A 20006-nucleotide genomic window follows, 5' to 3' on the forward strand; every position below is an offset into this window, starting at 1 on the left:
GGTAGAAGTGCCAACCAAACGTATGTTGTCAACGTTCAACAAAACAAGTCATATACCCCCACCACCACTGATATTTCATTCACATGGCAGAAGATAATGCAATCCAGCAAATAGATAGCACTTTGTATTCCTGAAAATAAATAAAAAATAGAAGTTTCCCCCCTTTTAGTATTTATAGACTTTTTAAATTAATTTAAAATGAACCTGCATTTTCTGACTCTAGAATAACTTTCAGTCTATATTCACAAACAGTCCTGCTAACATGCAACATTTTATTCCTTTAAATACTGTGGAATTCCCAAAATTCACTCAATACACCAGAATTCACTCACTGCAAATCTTCTCATCTATGTGAAAGAGGGTTAAAAGTTCTATTGCATCTGGCCACTATGTCAGGAGACAGTGGCCAAGGAGAGTGACATTACAGGATAAGCCTCTTAGATAAAGCTACAAATCTTTTCCTGTTCAAACCACTGGATACTACAGGTCATTTCAGATATATGTAGAACAATCTAATCTGAAAGGACTCTAAATAAGTTGATGCACCAGTAATATTTAAACATTGTGGATAGAATCATAGAATCATAGAGTTAGAAGAGACCACAAGGGCCATCCAGTCCAACCCCCTGCCATACAGGAAATCTCAATCAAAGCATCCCCGACAGAAGGCCATCCAGCCTATGTTTAAAAACCTCTAAAGAAGGAGAGTCCACTACACTCCGAGGGAGTTTGTTCCACTGTCGAACAGCCCTTACTGTCAGGAAGTTCCTCCTAATGTTGAGGTGGAATCTCTTTTCCTGTAGCTTGCATCCATTGCTCCATGTTCTAGTCTCTGGAACAGCAGAAAACAAGCTAGCTCCCTCCTCAATATGACATCCCTTCAAGTATTTAAACAGGGCTATCATATCACCTCTTAACCATCTCTTCTCCAGGCTAAACATCCCAGCTCCCTAAGGCATTCTTCATAGGGCATGGTTTCCAGACCCTTCACCATTTTGGTCGCCCTCCTTTGGACACGCTCCAGTTTCTCAATGTCCTTCTTAAATTGTGGGGCCCAGAACCGGACACAATATTCCAGGTGGGGCCTGACCAGAGCAGAATAAAGTGGCACTATTACTTCCCTTAATCTAGACACTATAATTGTATTGATGCAGCCTAAAATCGCATTGGCCTTGTTAGCTGCCGCATCGCACTGTTGACTAATGTTCAATTTGTGATCTACTTGGACTCCAGATCCCTTTCACACATAGTCTCATTCAGCCAGGTGTCACTCATCCTATATGTGTTCATTTCATTTTTCCACCCTAATGCAGCACCTTACATAATAGCTATAAACTGTTAAAACAGGGATAAGAAGTATGTGGCCCTTCAAATGTTGTTGCATTACCCATCACTCCCAGTAAGCAGAGATCACTGTGCTGGATCATGAAAAAAGCAGTTCATCGGCATTTAATGGGCATCACATTTGCTTCTGGCAAGATACCCAGCGATAATCAGTGCTTTCATCTATATAGATAAAACACTGCATTCTTGAGTATTTTGCTAAAAGCACAGATACTAGAAAGAAAAAGTCATCAACTTGTTTCTTTACTATAAGCTTAACAGAGAACACTTATCAAATACGCAGGGATGTGTGCAGTCAGTGAAAAACCCTATCTCAATTTTATGTTTTTAAAAGTCTTCTGTGCTGGAATATGTTGGCAAGACACTCTAGAAAATTAGTCTTCAACTCTGAAGGTGACAGTGCAATACAGTGGTGCCTCGGGTTACGAAATTAATTCGTTCCGCCATTCCTTTCGTAACCCGAAAATTTCGTAACCCGAAACACTTTTCCGTTAGCACTGGAAAGCCTATAGCTGCACTTTGCAGCATTTGAATTTCGCGCCGAAATGAATTTCGTAACCCGAAAAATATTTCGTAACCCGAAACAGTTTTTGCCAATCCAACTTTTTCGTATCCCGGAAATTTCGTAACCCGATCATTTCGTATCCCGAGGCACCACTGTATTGGTGTAATATGATCACTGCTGAATGTCCCAGTAATCAATTTGTCTGCCATGTTTTGAACTAGCTGAAGTTTCCAAACTAGGCACAGAGATAGCCCAATGTAGAGCACATTGCAGAAATCCAGCCTTGATGTTACCAGTGTGTGTACTACCATCTTTAGGTCATCCAGCTCTAGGTATATCGCAGATGGTATATCAGCTGAAGCTGATAGTAAGCACTCCCGGGCATTGCATCTATCTGAGCTGTCATTTGAAGTGATGGATCCAGAAGCACCACCAAGCTGTGAACACAGTCTATCAGGGGAAGTGTAGCCCCATCCAAAACTGTTTGACACACCTCCAAACAGAGGTTAATACTGTTGACAGTAAGCACCTCTGTCTTGTTGGATTTAGCTTCATTTGGTTTTTCCTCATCCAGCCCATTACCTCCTCCAGGCATTCATTCAGAGGAGACACACTATTCTTAGCTGAGGTTGTTTTTGAAGGCATGGAGAAATATTTGGGTGTCATCAGCATACTGACAGCACCTCACCCCATGCTTCCAGAGGATCTCACCCAGCGGTTTTGTGTAGATGTTGAATACCATTGGGGATAGGATGGCACCTTGTGGAATGCCATAACACCTGCTTTTTTGAGGAGCCGGTAAGCACCACCATCTGAAACCTGTCTGAGAGATAGGACTAGAACCACTGAAGTACCGTGCCTCAAATTCCCAAATCCCCCAGGCATTCCAGAAGGATACCATGGTCAGTGGTACTGAACGCTGCTGAGAGGTCCAGAAGCACCAGCAGGGACACACTCCCCGTCAGGTGACAGTCATTTACTAAAGCAGTGGTTCTCAACCTTTGGGCCTCCAGATTTTTTGGACTTCAGTTCCCAGACGTCCCAGTCAGCATGTTCATTGTTCAGGAATTCTGGGAGTTGAAGTCTCAAAAATCTAGAGGTCCAAAGATTGAGAACTACTGCACTACTGTCTCCATTCTGTATCGTGCTCTAAAGCTGGTTTGAAATGGGTCTAAATAATTTGTATCATCCAAGAGTGCGTGGAAAAGGGAAATTTGAAACTGATCTATACCTGTTTTAGTCCAGAGGGGCCAGGGAAGGCTTTTTTAAGAAGTGGTCATACCACTGTTTTGTTGTTGTGTTTCTTCAAGTTGTTTCTGACTTATGGTAACACTAAGGTAAACTTAGCAGACCTTAAAAGATCCCCCTCCACACAAAATTTTATCCTATGTTTATTAGCACTGAATTATAAGACACAAACAGGCTTCAAGATTTTCTACATTTCTTGGGATATTTCAGAATATAACACCACCAATAAATGTGTTGAACTGCATGTTCTTCTTTGTGGTCTCTATGACTCGCACAGCAGGGTTTTATGCCTGTGCTGAGCCTCCATAGGGAAAGTTCTAGAGCTGAGTAGCTTGGCAAGTAACACCTCACCCCTTCCCATCTATCACACATTCCCAAGCACACCAAGCTACCTTCTCAGTTTCTTTTCATTTGCCATTAGAGCAAATCCAGTCTGATCGTTCTCCGCTGAGTAGTTGTCCCTCTCATGGTTCTTTTCTGGTTCATTCTATTCTCTTGTCTCTTTCTTAGTCTCTCTTCTTTGTTAAAAAAGAAAGAAAGATTTACTTACCTCGTGTGTCACACCTCCCATTATCTTCCCTTCTTTGCTTTTAGCCTCTACTTTGCTTTTCAAACTTTGCTATATTTGTGGTAGGCAAATGTCCCTCTCCTACAGACACAGAGTGTCTGTTTTGTTTTGGGGCAGTACATATTATTCGATGCTGTTCCATATAAAAAGCATTCATCCCAAGCCCCCCAAAATTGGGCCCAATTGCTTAAGGTTCACTGCTGGGAGAAGTCCCTCTCAGTTTCGGTCTGTGTATTAGTTAAGAACCCACTGTATTCAATTTCCATATTATCTTTGATACTGAAAGCCAAGAAGTCAAAATTGACAGGTGATGTCTCAGAACCGAGTTCTACTGCTGACTGAATAGAGCCTTCCTTGATACTGGCATCCTCTCCACCTGCTCTCACTGCCCAGCAAGTGTATTCTGCCTTGCAAGCAGAGGACAGTGAGAAGTAAAGCTCCCACTCTAAATCGTCTAAGAAGTGATCAGCCTTGTCAACGGAGGACTCCAGTCATATTTGTGAGGTTCAGGAGAAGAAGCCTAAAACCTCTAAGATATTCTCGGTATCAATTGCTACCTCAAATAGCCAAGAGTCTTTCGTGGAGTCAGTTCCATCTTTGGATATGTCAGAGTCTCAAACTTGGTTCTGATTGTGATGCCATTTTGGATTCACCAATGCAAGGTCATTTATCTTCTCATCTGTTCCTCTCACAGGATCTGTACTCCTCCCTGACGTGATCACACTTCTCCATTCCACAGGGAGAGGTCAGGCTCATCTTCTCAGGCTTTCAGATTCAGAGAAGACCATTTACCTCTGTCTGATACAGATTGGAGAATTTATGGAGGGAACGACCTGCCTCATACCAATCTTATTCCCCCTTATACAGAGATCACTACCATAGGCGTGACTTACTTGCTTATCGTCAATCTCCACGTCACTCCCGATCATGATTCTACTCTCCTAGTCACCACTGATCTTCCCGTTCTGAATACCATTCTCCCACAGGATCTAAGCTTCAATCCTGGACTCCCTCAACACCACATACACCACCGTTTCCATTCCTAGACTTTCAATATCGATTTCTTGGATCCTGTCACCTCCTGTAAGTGTCACTACGACCTTCTCCAAGCCTCCACCAGTGACTACGTATGGGATCCTGTCTACTTCTGTGACACTTTCCAGAGCTGTTACTACATCAGCCCTGAGAATTCTGCCTGATCCAGCTATTCTACAACAGTCACATTCAGTATCAGGGTCAGTTCCATCATCCTCTACATTGTCCACATCTGCTTCCATGACTGCAATATCTGTTCTAGCCCCTTCTCAAGCTCGGCAGGGTCTAGAAATCAAATGCTTATGACACTGAAACATCGGCCCCAGCTTCACCTTCACCTCTCACTGAATTTCCCTCAGAGGATGTAGAGAATACTGGTCCTGTCTCTCTACCAGAAGATGTTGAACTTTTCTCTGATGTAGTTGTGTGCATGGCCAAGGCCCACAGGATCATAATTAAGTTAGCCTCGGCTCTTGTTGATGACCCAGTGTTCCAGCTGGTTGATGCATGTCCTTCTACACCATTATTATTTTTATTATTACCCTGCTTTTTCCCATAATTGGGACACAAAGTGACTCACAAATCAAAAAAACAATTAAATCTTGTACTTCCGACTCTCATTGAAGTCACGAAACAATCACAGGCTAAGCCAGCATCAGTCCCTCCAGCTCTTAAAAAGCTCAAGAACTCATGAACTGGTATTTTATCAGGAAGCTCAGTCGCCTGCCATACAGACAACAGCACAGTAGTTTGTTACAACAACAAACAGGGAGGCACTCACTTCCTGAGTCTCCTCGATCTGTCTCTGATTCTATGTAGGTGGCGTATAAGGAAGATTCATCTGATAGCAGTCCACCTGGCTAGCAGAGATAATGTGCTGGCAGATTCCTTGAGTCGGGAAAAGTCCTCCAAGATGAGTGGACTTTTTCAGATTATGCCTTCTGACTTCCTGGGGGATTCCCCATCTAGACCTGTTTGCCTCTCCAGATAATATCAGGTGAGCTGCTTTATTCCTTCTGGAATAAAGGTAATATACAAATGAAAATTAATAATAATAATAATAATAATAATAATAATAATAATAATAATGTGTCCCCTGTTCTACACCAGGGCAGAGAAAGTTCTGTTGGAGATGCATTCCTTTTCAGTTAGTTGAGATTACTCCTCTATGCCACCCCCCCCTTCCCATTAATTACAAAAATGATAATGAAGATATCCAGAGACAACTCGATTCTCATCACACCATATTGACTGAGACAACTCTGGTTCACTCCACTGTTGCCTCTTTCACATGGGTGATGTCTAACTCTTCCATGTTGTCCAAACTTGTCACATTTCAGGGGTCAGGTCTTTCATCCGGAGGATGACAAGCTTCGCCATTAGACACGCTGGAATTACTTCGGGTTCTGTCACCATCTAGAAAAGATTCTATGAAGCTTGCCTATCATTAGTGGAAATGCTTTTGCATTTTGTGGCAACTCATTCAGAACCTTCCTTACCTGTTCAGGTGTTGATGGTTCTTCACTTTCTTCTTCATCTCTGTAGTCTGGGACTGGCTTTCTCCTCTCTGAAAGTATACTTGACTGCTATAGTGGCAAACCAACCTTCTGGTTCCCATTCTACAACTGTTTTCTCAGGTAAGATTATCAAGTTGGTCTTAAAGGTCTGGCTCACATTTATTCACCACTGACTCCTTTGACTCCTCCTTGGTCATAGTTGCTAGAGCTTTTTCAACTGACTAGGCATCATTTTGAGCCCATTGGTGGATGAGAGACTACTTTCATCAAAGGTTGTGTTCTTGGTGACTATCACCTCATCACGCCAAGCTTTAGAACTGACAGCCCTTTGTTTGGATGAGCTTTTTCTGGTTTTCCATCAGGACAAGGTGGTCTTTTACTACACTTGATCTTAGCCAAAAGGCCGAGAAGCGATCGGACAAGGTGGCCTTTTGATCAGACATTTCCTTTCTGCTGAAAGTTGCATCTCAGTTTCATTTAGGCCAAGATATTGTGTTGGATATGTTTTACTCTCAGTCCTCAACTCCATTGGAAACAAACATGCATTATGTGGACATTTGCGCTGGCATTTTACATTAAATGTACTTCATAGTTTTATCTCTAAAGTAGACGGTATGTATGTTATGGTGGTCCTAGAAGAGGTCACCCAGTTTTTCTGCAACGTTTTGCAAAATTCATTGTTCAAACTATTCATTTGGCTTATAAAATGACTTAATGTCCTGTTCCTGTTGGCATCCTTGCACACGCCACGAGAGCCATGTCCTCTTCTGTGGCTCTTCTTTGTGGTGTGCCCTTGACAGAGTTATGCAAAGCTGCTACTTGTTCACACCCTTCAACCTTCATCTGCCATTACAGACTTGATTGCAGATCAAGGGCAGATGCGAGTTTTGGCTGAGCAGTTTTGTCACCTATTTTTCAGTGACCTGTCCCACCATCCAAAGGTAGGTTTCTTAGTCAGTTTAGGTAGCTTATCTTTAACTATGGTTCTTCACGTTGTCATCTGTGCCCCCAAACATACCCGCCTTACTTCCCGTCTTTCAGGTCCCTGTTCCTTTATGGCAGATTTATGAACTGAGAAGATATCTTGGCAGGCTTGGGCATGCATGATGGATGGAATGGAGTAGCCAAGCTACTCAGCTTTAAAACTCTCTGAATGGAGGCTCTGTGCACGCACAAAACCATATTGTGTGAAGGGGCACAGATGACCACTTGAAGAACCACAGTTGCATGTAAACAGTCTGTCCTGTTACTCTCAATACAGATACTGTAAAGGCCTAATATACAACCCCCCCTTACCACCCATAAACATATACTCACGTGCCCATTTGGGGGTAGTGTGTGTGTGTGTGTGTGTGTGTGTGTGTGTATTTAAAAGAAATAGGAACCTACAGCGCCACTGTCCTTTCATTAAAAGTGATTCCTTGGTAATCTTCTAGAAATGGCTTTCTTTCTATATGAATTGCTTATACTGTACTTGTTTCCTGGGGGAAAATCCTGTAGACAATATGAGTCTTGGAGCATCTCCCTGAAAAATATCTGTTCATATTCTGGTACATTCCATGGTTCATTTTTTAAAAAGGCATGTGTGTGTTTATATGTGTGTATACAAACTGAACATCCCTTATCTGGAATTCCACAATCCGAAGTACTCAAAAGCCCAAAGTTGTCCACATGGGTGGCTAAGATAGTAACACCTTTGCTTTCTACTGATTCAGTGTACACAAACTTTGTTTCATGCACAAAATTATTTTAAAAATACATATTAAAATTTCTTCAGGCTATGTATATAAGATACATACAAAACATAGATAAATTTCAGATTTAGACTTGGGTCTCATCTCCAAGATACTTCATTATATGCATGCAAATATTCCAAAATCAGGGAAAAAATCCTAAACATTTCTGGACCAAAGCATTTTGGATAAATGAAACACACACTCTTGCTCTCTCTCTCTCTCTCTCTCTGTGTGTGTGTGTGTGTGTGTGGCATACAGTTTTGTCCCACACCATTTTAAAAATCTGTTCTTTGTCATTCTGTTTTCTTTCTTAGTGTGCAGATTTTCATTGCACTCTGTCTGAAGCTCTTTTTGCTCTACTGCCTTTATTTTTCTAATCATCAACCTTAATTTCAATATGTTGTGTGCTGCTTTTTGTTAATGAAAGCCTGCAAGTGGTTGTCTTTCTGGACAGCTGGAGGCATTAAAGTTCTTTCTTTGACCATGCAGTACACAAAGAAAGTGCTGCATGAGGGAGACTTGGTTGGTCATAAAACACTCTACCTTGTATCAGACTTAGACAGTACATGCATCTAACTACAAGGAAATGTATGATAAATTAACTGGGCAGTGTTTTGTTTGCTTGAACAGGTGTTTATGGATAAAGTGGTTAGGGAGCTATTGTGTTCAAATAAATAATAGTATAAATATTTGCATTTTCCCACAGTAGGTGAGGCAAGACCAAGACTAACAGCAGATGGAGAATTCTACCTTGAATATAATGCTTGAACAGGCCTTTTATCAGCTCTATTAATCTTAGTTCCATGTAACAGTTGTCCTAGTTACTATTGTTTGTGGTAACAGATTGATGGACTCTGATCTTCTCTCAGATAAATTTACTTATGTGTTGGATTACAAAAAAGTGTTATTTATAAGGTCTGTGTGTAATCTAATAGTGGTCATTAGAGAAGATGTTGTGTTCACAAGTTAGATAAAGTGGGAATCTATAACAACAATTATTTCAAAGTAGCTACTTAATGTAAGCATGCAAATAATGTTTGTATCATATAGGATTACATTTGTGTGAAATCCATCTACCACATGCCGTGGAAATTAATGTGCTTTTTATTTAATTTTTTTGAAAAACAGATTTGGCAGCCGATCGGAAGACTTTCCATCTGGTCTCCATTGATTCCTTTGTATCCATTCAGCCATCCTTGTCATCTGCACAGGAATTACCAAGAGACTTCAGTGACAAAGTGTGCCTCTCTAATAACCACCACATAGATCAGTCTTTGTCTAATGTGTGTGACACTGAAGTGGCTTCTCTTGTGCCCTTGCATTCACACTCCTATAGAAAAGACCACAGGCCACGAGGGGTGCCGAGAACTTCAAGTTCAGCTGTTGCTTTTCCAGATGTATCACTAAATGACTTTCCCCTCTATCAGCAAAGACGAGGGCTGGATACAGTCAGTGAGTTAGAAGCCTCTAAGCCCCGGTTGGGATCCAAAGAATCTTTAGCTGAAAACTCTTGTATTTCTGGTGTTTTTCAGCTGGATGATATTCTGAAATGTAGCAGCCCACAATTGCTGGCCAAAAGCAACAAGAGTAAATCCTTGCAAGCAGACAAAAGTGTGGATAGTCTCAGAAGCTTGAGTACTCGAAGTAGTGGCTCAACAGAGAGCTATTGTAGTGGGACTGATCGTGATACTATCAGTACTGTCAGCAGCTACAAAAGTGAGCAGACAAGTTCCACTCACATAGAGAGTGTTTTGTCTGAACACGAAGAGTCACCCAAAGAAGAAAAGGCAAGCAGCAAGAAAAAGGACTGCTCTGTTGATTCCGATGATTGTAGTTTTGCTACTGACAAAAGGACTAGCAGTGAAAGAACTGTAGAAATGAATGCTACCAGTTGCATTCAGGAGCAAGGAGGGTTGAATGCATTGCAGGATATGCACAATCAAAGGTCCCTTAGCACCTCCATTTCAGAAGAGGCAAATAAAAATCCCCATGCAAATGAACTGTCAACACAAGCAGATCAACCACCTGGGAAACCTGCTGATAAGAGAGAGGAGCAGAAAGAGAAAGCTTCCCTGGTTGACTCAAGGACTTGTAAGGAGACAGTCGGAAAGCAGAAGGAGGGGGATGTACGGCCAAAATCGTGTAGCTTAATTCATCGAACAGCTTCAGCTCACAAGTCCAACAGGAGAAGGACAGGGAAAAAACGAGCTAGTAGTTTTGACACCAGTCGGCACAAGGAGTATATTTCATTCCGAGGTATACCTGGTACCAAACCCCAAAGTGCGGGTTTTTGCCATGACGAAGACTCAAGTGATCAAAGTGACTTGAGTAGGACTTCAAGTATGCAATCAGCCCATCAGTTCAGCAGTGATAGCTCTTCCAGCACCACCTCCCATTCTTGCCAGTCTCCTGACGGGAAATACAATGCCCTAAAGACCAAATATATTGCAAAGGAGAAGGGCACAGACTTGGAAAACTCTTACAAAATCCACTTGAGCTCTGAGGCAAATGGCAAAAAGCATTCAACACGACGAACTTCCAACACAAGCTGTGCCAAGAATCGTATCAGGGTATTAAGTCTGGACAGCAGTACTGTAGCCTGTTTGAATGATCCAAATCTAATGATGCCAGATACCATAAAACAACTAACAACATCTAAATCAGACTTAGAGGCCAAAGAGGGAGAGGTGCTTGATGAGCTATCTCTGTTGGGAAGGGCTTCACATCTAGAATCAGTCACTCGTTCTAGGAATAGCTTACCAAGCCAGACTATGTTTGCCGAAGGGGAAGAGCAGGAACAGGGGAGTGTCGGTAAGTAATCATAGGTCTAGATGTAGCACTGCCAATCATTGCAATTTATCCTTTGTAAATACATTGCTTATGTTGATTTGTAATGAATTACAACTTTCTGGATATCAAGCTGGCACCTTCATGTGGCAGCTCTGTATCTTTTGAAGCATCATGTGTTGTGGAATGCGGTTAGACCATTTTATGTTAATAGTAATTCAGATTGCCTTTCCATTTTATAAGTACCATGGTATTACTGTTATTGGTGTCCAGACATACTGAATAAGACATATAAATGTGTTTCTTAACAGAATGATGTGTGCAGAATCTTATAAAGTGGTTTTCCTAATGTACCATTTACCTTCATTTTGCTTTATGTTAAATCATTTAATACCTGTAATATAGCATGAGATTAAAACGACATGTTGTCCTCATCCAATAACTATTTTGTATTTGACATACTTGTAGTGCTGTATGATTTAGCTTTTCCCTAGTGTCTTTCTTGTGCTGTTTAGGGCAAAATTTCCTCTATGTACATGTGTTATTTTTCAAGTAAAGCCTCCCCCCCCCCTCCGGTTAAAGTCTGATATCAAAAAATTAACCAGTGAAGCTTATCTGTTCGCACTAGCCAAGGGGGGCTTGATATCAAGTTCACCTTCATTAGCTGAATAGTTAACATTCGGATTGATAGTCATCATCACCAAACTTGTACTCTCGGAATATGGATGTAATTTTCACTTTTAAGATTATAAAGTACAAAATGTAAAACAGAATTTGTTTTCACAGTTTAAATTGCCTTGTAGAATAGTTACTGTAGTAAAGTACAGTAACACAGTAAGTGCGCACAGTTTGTTCCTTCAGGACAAAAGGATCAGTAATCTGTCCTTCAGATGTGTTGACTGACACATCCTGAGTTTTGACTAGCTTTACTTATTTATTTTATTTATGTATTATTGCCATCCATTGTGAGCACCTCCTATCTGTGACCTTACCAGTGTCCATACATTTGCGAGGGTGCCTACAGGGGCTGATTGCTTGATTAACCCAGTTAGCTTCCCCCTTTAAGTTTTTTTTTTTTTTTGTAATATGCAAATATTAGTTGTTATGTCACATTTCACAAGAAAGTGTTTGGTTTAGCTAGAATGCATCACAGTCATCAGAATCCATTATACTGAGCTTGTTTTATCACTTTACCAATGTTATGAAAAATAGTCATAACATTCTATTATGATAATCCATAATGCAAATTGCATAATCTACAGTTAACATATATATATTTCTGGTATTACATGGCAGTATTGCCGAGTATACAACTTCAGCCCCATTCAGTCAGGCTTTCTAAGACCATTAAGATACTGTTTTGAATTCGGATCAAGAGATGTCCAACTCCCTCCCCTTCTCTTCCCTTTCTTCAATGATCAGAGTTTTGGCACTGCCACTCTAGTGTACTCTGAAATCTAGAACATGCTACTGTAAAACATAGGGCAGTTTTCTAATCAGGGTTAGAAGTAGTTTCTTAAACTGTGGTTTGAACTTAACATGGTTAACAAAAATGTTGGCTTAGACATAATTATAACTAGATTCAATTCCAAAATATAAGAGAAAGGGTATTCATGTTTGAAAGGAGAAGAGGGAATGACCACATGATATACAGAAACTTACCATATACACTCGAATATAAGTTGACCTCATGTATAAGTCGAGGGCAGATTTTTGGGCCAAAATTATGGATTTTAATATAACTCATGGATAAGTCACGGTTAAAATTTAGGGGCATGTAACAAAGGATTTAAAGGATATAGCAAAGAAAAATTATGCCAAATAACTTATAAAATTCCAGGAGGCATACCTGTTTGTACTCACACTAAAGGCTAGATGAATGAGAATGCTTAGGGAAGTCAGTACCTTCAGGTCAGATTATGCTCTTTCCTTTCACCAGGAGATGGTTCCTGTTTGAATAAGAGTTAAAGTGCTGTACTTACATTGACCTATGGATAAGTCGACTTGGTTTTTTGGGTCAAATTTTTGACTAAAATTTCTAGACTTATACATGAGTATTTTTATAAAATAACCCAGATATAGAGCAATGACAATTCCATGTTAATAGCTGTTAGACTAGTGAAAACAAATAAGGCAATTTTTTTGGTTAACTGTACTAAGCTTTGCATAGAGGACTAGCTCAGAGATACTGACTTTAGCTGGAGTAAAGAGAAAATATTTCAGTGCTTATTTTAATGTTTTGGAAAGTGTTTTTTTCTAGGCATGAAGCATTCATCATAATTCTGTAAATTGTGAGCTGGGCTACACATGTAATCTGTACTGATGGTGCATAATCCAGAATGCATAATCCATTTTTAGATAATGAAAGCAAATTATTCTCAGTTATATGGGAACTTTGATATGAATATGAGTTAAGTTACTTTGTGCTTCTCTGCTGACCAGTGAGTTTGAGATGGAAATTGGAAGAAATTGGATAAGGGAAGTACATACTCTGGTGCCCTTGAGATGTTTCTACTCCTGAAGATTTTAATCTTGCCTGAACTTTCTTGAAACTCCTTTCCTCATCTGCCATTTCCTCTTCTTCTCCTCTTCATGTCTGGCTTGGAGGTATACCAAGGATCAAACTAAATCCATTAACTGAAAAGCAGGTCTATGGAGATGAATGAATGGACTGTTGGGGGTTGGCTGCTCCCCTGCTCTTCACCTAGTATAGAAATTCAATCCTGTTCTTCTGATAGTTGCCAGCAGGCTAACTTTTTTGTTCAGACAGTAATTTTTGTAAGTTGATTTACAAAGTTAAGTTATAAAGTATTGCATATTTTCCATATTTCTCATTAATGTATGTCTGTGCCTTTGAGTTCCTGTTGATTTATGGCAATCTCCATGAATTTCATATTATTTTCTTGAACAAGGAATACTCAGAGGTGGTTTTGCCAGTTCCTTCCTCTGAAATATACAGCACCTGGTATACAGCACCTGGTATTTGCTGGCAATCTCCCATCCAAGTACTAATCAGAGCTGACCCTGTTTAGCCTCCTAGATCAGACAGAATCTTGTGCCTCTAGATTATTTCTCATTTACATACTTCATATTTTCTGTAATTTTGGTCTTTTTTTGATTAAGAAGGTAACTTGTTGGTACATGTACATGTATTGCCTTGCACATGCTTCTGTTGGTTTTCTGCCTTTCAAAGTGCATGTGGAAGAAAAATGCTCTTGTGTTCAGGACACTGAATTGAATCTTTATGGAGACAGATGCATCTGAAGTGTGAGTCTGAACAAGTGTGTACGAGGGTTCACAAGTACTGTAGATTAAATGTGTAGGCCAGTGATGGCGAACCTTTTTGGGTCGCCGTGCTGGGGGCGGAGTTTCCACCCCCCCGGGGATGGGCTGTGTGCCAGAGGCGGGGCTTCCATCCTCTGGGAGGCGGGGCCTCTGGGGCGGGGATTTCTCCCACGCCCTTTCCTGGCCTCCAGCTGTTTTTGAGAGACAGCTGGAAGTCGGCGGGGGGGATTGGGGGCCTGCCCCTCCTCCACTTCCCTTGGCCTCCAGCTGTCTCTCAGAGACAGCTGGGAACCAGAAAGGGCCCGTGGAAGAGAGAGGGAGGAGGCCTGCGGCCCTTGCTCCTTTCCTCGAGGCTTCACCAGACCTGAGGTGTCCTCCGAAGGACACCTCAGGTCTTACGAAGCCCTGAGGGGAGGAGGAGGAGGCGTCCGCCCACCCTCTCCTCCTTCAAGCCTCCCTTTCCTTGGAGCAAATGGGCTCCAAGGGACCCATTCGCTCCGAGGAAAGAGAGCCGAGGAGAAGGGACTGGGCACGTGCATCCAGGCCCCTTCTCCTCGCCTCCCTTTCCTTGGAGCGAATGGTTCCAAGGCACCCTTTCGCTCTGAGGAGGAAGAGGTTGAGGAGAAGGGACTGGGCATGCATCCTAGGTCTCTTCCCTTTGGCCCCTTCCTTCAGCCGAACAGCCCCTTATAGCTGCCGTCTCAGCTTGCAGTTGTTACCATATTCCGGAAATCCTGGATTCATTATAAATCATATGAAAATCAAGTGAGTAAATTTTGTAGGACACTTGGAAATCTGTGAGAAAAATGGAAATAACCAGTCCATGATGTGGGTGTGGGTGGGTGTTGTTTTTGTTTAGGCTGTATCATGACATGATCAATGGTGTGCCACTTCGTGCATTAAAGAAAATAGTATTCTTTTTGATGCCATTGCAAAAGTCTTTATCCAAGGGTTTGCAAAGCATTCTATCATTGATTTTTCCCCCTATGTTAAATGTTTTTGGCATGCAAGATGCAACCAGATAATGCAGAATTTTCAGTTCATCAAAAAAGAAAAAAAAGAAACGATAGAACCACATTTAAAAAGCGTTCGTTTCCTGTGTATATAAAATATAATAATAATAATATAAAATAATATTTGTTTTATTTATATACCGCTATTCCAAAGATCATAGCGGTGAACAGACAGTAAGCTCAATAGCAGTAAGCTAATTTGCCCCAAACGTCTGGTACTCCATTTTAGCGACCTCGGAAGGATGCAAGCCTGAGTCGAGCTTGGGCCCTTTTGCTGGTCTTGAACTCGCAACCTTGTGAGTCTTGAGTGAATGCTGCAGTACAGGCATTTAACACAGTGCCACCAGGCTCCTTATATTTATATTTATCAACAACATTTTGCACACATATAGTCTTCCTGTGCTGCTCTTTTAGTAATAGTTTTTCCAAAAATTAGCTGGAATGTTTAATTTGACCACTTTCTCTGTTGTTTAAACCATGGTCCCCAAACTGTGCCCTCTAAGGAATTTTGGACTTCAGCTCCCGGAATCGCAGACTTTTGGTCAACATGACGGAGGCTTCTGAGAGCTGAAGTCCAACCAATCTCTTAAAGGGCACAGTTTGGGGACCACTGGTTTAAAGCATACTTATTCAGTTATTGATACTTCTTAAACATGTTTTAACTTTCACACTGGGCAAGGATATACTGTTCAAATCTGCTTTGCTTGAAATTTTAAAACAGACCTTAAGAAAAATACAGGGTGCCATACTTGTAACATATAACCATAATGATTACAGCATTTGTTCTGTAAAATAATTTTGTTTCTCTCTGTAAATAAAACTTGGATGGACAGTCAGTTTGAGAAAGCTGTGTCTGCACATATAAGGGTTTGCCCATCAATTCCATGCCTGAAAGTAACATGGGCTGGGAAGCCAACATACATTTTTTATAAGGATCTTATCCTAATATATAACCCCAAATAAAACATTTGTTTATTGATTAGTTTAATATAATATAGCTAGTCTCTCGGATAGCTTATGTTTCCTGCACAGTCCATTCAACATTCTATGGTAGATATTGTGAATCTTTACAGTTAGAAGATTGCCTAAAATATGAAACTGCCAAGAATAATTGGGCACTAATGTGAATGACTAATGGTAAGTCTATTCTAGTGTACCAGATATTTAAAGAATCCCATTTCCACTGTCATATAACATTTAGAACTTGCTACTATCTTCACTAGTAGAAAGAAAATGTAAGTCCAGGATGCCTCAATGTGTAATCTCTTGCTTTTGTAAAATGGTTGTTGTGCTGTGAATGTGAATTAATGAATTACACCACATGGCTTCTTACACACCTAGTATAAAATTTGAACATATAGTATTTGATACACAAGCACTCAGCCCCAGCAAAGTCCATAGGGTTTCTTTAGTATCTGTGAGGCCTCCTAATAATGTTTTATTTTTTAAAACTGAGGTCATTCTTACCTAGTAGTTGGTATTGCTTTCCCATGCTTGAATTAAAAAATTATATATAAATTTACTGTTGGTGTGAGGTGAAGTGAAGGCACACAACTTAGCAGTTTCTAGGACTGCTGAAGACTTTTCAGCATTGAATAACCGTGGTGGATTTTTCCTGTCTGAACAGGTCATGGCCCTTACAAGTCAGATCCATGATTATACTTACGGGAGTACCTGTCTGCTCCATTCATTTAGTCTGGGATACAGCTTTGAGTCAATTCAGACTTAATACTGCACTGTGGCTTTTACAAGAGAATGAAACTAGTCTGGTTGTTAATGTTTTCCATACCCATTCTAGATAGCCTGTACACTAATTTCCAAAGAGTTTGCAGTCAAAAAGAAAAAGAAAAGGAGTTGTTAAGTTTCTGTTTACGTTGCTGAATGGTTAAATGAGGCTTGCCTTTATCACTGAGAGCTTCAGAAGGATGTAGTTTTTTCAAAAGTAGACTTCAATTTGGAAATATAATGCCGTTTTTTTTAAAGGTAAGTACTCTCTAGTTTCTGTCAGTTCCACATGTCCCTGATCTCTGACAAAGCAGAAAATGCGTTTCTGGCCTTTTTGAATATTGTTTAGCAGTGCTCTATATGCCAGTTGGATGAATCTTCTCCAGGAAAGTCCCTTGGGGATAGGGGGAAAATACTGGGCTACTGGAAGATCATTGCCACACGCTGTACCCATACAACAAAGCCTCTCCCTAGCTGTAAAATAACAATATGTCATCATTTCTGTATAGCTTTCACCCAGGCTATATCTCTGAACCAACTCATTTTAATCATCAGTTGGCAACTCTATCTAAAGATGCTATGGGACTTTGGGCTTCTAATCTGTCATCTTCCAAAAGGCTCAGGATGGTACAGAAAACTAATAAAGCATGTCCAAGTATATATATATATATATATATATTATATATATATAAATAAATACTTGGACTGTTATTAGTTTTTCTGTACCCTCTGAGCCTTATATCTATATGAGGACTCATACGTAGTTCCAGTCTGCTGGTCCTGGACACTTTTTTTTTAATGACATGTGCCACTTCAGGAAATGCTCAGGTTAAGAAAGGATTTCAAAGGAGGGGCTTTCTTAATTTATACTGCATTTTTAACAGTGTCATGTGGTTTGGAGATAATGTTGAGGGTTGGAGTCTCAGGTATTCAGGGGTAGCTCTGCTGGCCCTTCAGCAAAATAAAAAAAACAATCTACGAGAAGTGATACCTTTATTGGCCAGCCAAAATACACAAACATATAATGCAGCTTTCAAAGCTCCCCTGTCTTCTTCATCAGGCAAAATCACACAGGAGGAATAAAATGGTTTTGGGTCACAGGCCTACATTTTGTATACTGTATATACTACACTTTAAGTCGGGGACGGTTTTGGGGCCAAAATATGGATTTTGATATGTCCGTTGATAGTTGAGGGTAAAACTTAGAAGCCTGTAACAAGAATGGAGAGGATGAAGCAAAGGGAAACGTTGCCCAAGAACTTACAAAATTTCAGCAGGCATATCTGTTTGTGCTTACCCTAAAGGCTGGATGTGAGGCAGCTACAGTATATGTAGCTGTGTGATGTGTGGGGGAGGGGCCAGGACATTTGGGATAAGAAACCACACATGTCAAAAAGATGAAAAGGCAAAGCAAACAAAATGGTTAGCATTTACTATATCCTTTTACTTTAATTTTTCTGATTTTAACCTAGAAAGTTGACACATATGCACAAATGTCTTGTTCAGATCCTTCAAAGCCTGATTCCTTTCAGTGCTCCTTTGAGGGAAAGTGTCAAAGTTGCCACGCCACCATTTTTCCACCTGGACATTCAAAAAGGTCAGAAGCAGTGCTGTGTGTGGGAGAGTAGAGGGGCATGGTGCTTCTTTTAGGTGCTCCCAGTACAGATTAAGTTCTCAACTGTCACCACTTTACTAAGAGATTGAATTCTTTCCTTTAAAAAAAAAGAGTTAAAATTAGTACTTACATTGACCAGTGGATAAGTCAACCCGGTTTTTGGGGTCAATTTTGGAGTAAAATTTCAAGACCTTATAATGAGTATATACAGTTGATCTTGTCTCTGTGTAGTTCAGATGGATGGATCTCGTGTAGGCAGCAGCCCTGCCTCTCTTGTCATGCAGCGACTAGAGTCCTGATGAGAAGAAGCCAGCAGAACTTTGAAAGCTTGATTATGTGTCTTGTGGTTTTTGGTTGTCAGTAAAGATACCATACATCCATGGATTTTGTGTTTTCTTCTCTTGTGGAGTAGTTATTACTGTATCATTTTATGGTTATGCACTTTATGGGTAACTGAAACTGGGTGGCCTAGGACCATGGTGGGGAGACAAAATCGGAGCTCTCGTGTAAAAAGAAAAAAAAATCCAACTATTAAATAGCTCTTGGTTGTCTAACCAGAGTTCCTCTTACATTGAAAGTGACTCTAAATAACTAAATATAATCAAAATTTTATTTATATCCCGCCCTTCTGCGATCAGGGCGGCTTACAACAGAGTTAAACACAATCCATACAATACAAAAAGATTAAAATACCAGTACATCAAACCATTCAATAAAAAATAACAGACAGAAACAGCCCATAGCCCAACCTTGGCCACGGAAAAAGGGAGGGAGGCCCACAGGATTTTATTCGGGGAATGCCTGTTGAAACAGGAAGGTTTTCAGGTCCTTCCTGAATTGGGCCAGGGTGGTGGTCGAGAGGAGCTCAGTGGGCAGCGTATTCCACAAGGGCTGGGGCAGCCATGGAGAATGTCCTCCGTGTGGTGGAGGCTAACCTAGCCCCAGGCACCTTCAGTAATTGCTGCCCAGACGTTCTGAGGGTGCGAGGCGGAATGTACGGGGAGATGCGGTCCTTTAGGTATCCTGGGCCCAAGCCATTTAGGGCTTTATAGGTGATCAACAACACCTTATATTGAGCTCGGAAGCAGATGGGCAGCCAATGGAGGTCTTTCAAAACCGTGTGTTATATGCTGGTCCTGGGGCACCAGTAGTGGACCAGCCGGGCTGCCTATTCTGCACCATTTGCAGCTTCCGAGTTTGGTATAAGGGTTTGCCCCATGTAGAGTACATTGCGAAATCCAGTTCGAAGTTACAGAGCATGTACAACAGTTTCTAGGTCCCTCTGCGGCCAGGTATGGGCGCAGCTGGCGAATAAGCCGAAAGCTGATAACAAGTGCTCTTGACCGTCACTCACCTGAGCTGTCAGGTGGAGCGACGAGTCAAGAAGCACTCCCAGACTGCGCACAGCGTCCTTCACAGGGGCGTGACCCCGTTCAGGACAGGTGGAACCACCGCCATTCCTGGACCAGGAGACAAACCTATCACTAGTACCTCTGTTTTCTCTGGATTCAACTTGAGTCGGTTTCCCTCATCCAGCCCATTACTGATCTAGACAGGCCACGAAGGAGGAGAGACGCCATCACCCAGTCACTGCATCAGTCGGAGACATAGAGAAGATATTTGGGTGT

The 20006-nt window shown here is 41.1% G+C and overlaps 1 protein-coding gene across 1 annotated transcript in view; it reads left to right on the forward strand.

Moving 5' to 3' along the window:
* The window catches only part of PCNX1 (pecanex 1), a 145337-nt gene that overhangs the window by 46077 nt on the left and 79254 nt on the right, over positions 1 to 20006 (forward strand). The window contains exons 5-7 of the mRNA XM_042459931.1: positions 5060 to 5199; positions 6121 to 6337; positions 9082 to 10764. Coding sequence (XP_042315865.1) covers positions 5060 to 5199; positions 6121 to 6337; positions 9082 to 10764 — 2040 coding nt within the window. The remainder of the gene's footprint in view (positions 1 to 5059; positions 5200 to 6120; positions 6338 to 9081; positions 10765 to 20006) is intronic.

The sequence above is a fragment of the Sceloporus undulatus genome, chromosome 1 (assembly GCF_019175285.1).
Source record: "Sceloporus undulatus isolate JIND9_A2432 ecotype Alabama chromosome 1, SceUnd_v1.1, whole genome shotgun sequence".
Lineage (NCBI taxonomy): Eukaryota > Metazoa > Chordata > Lepidosauria > Squamata > Phrynosomatidae > Sceloporus > Sceloporus undulatus.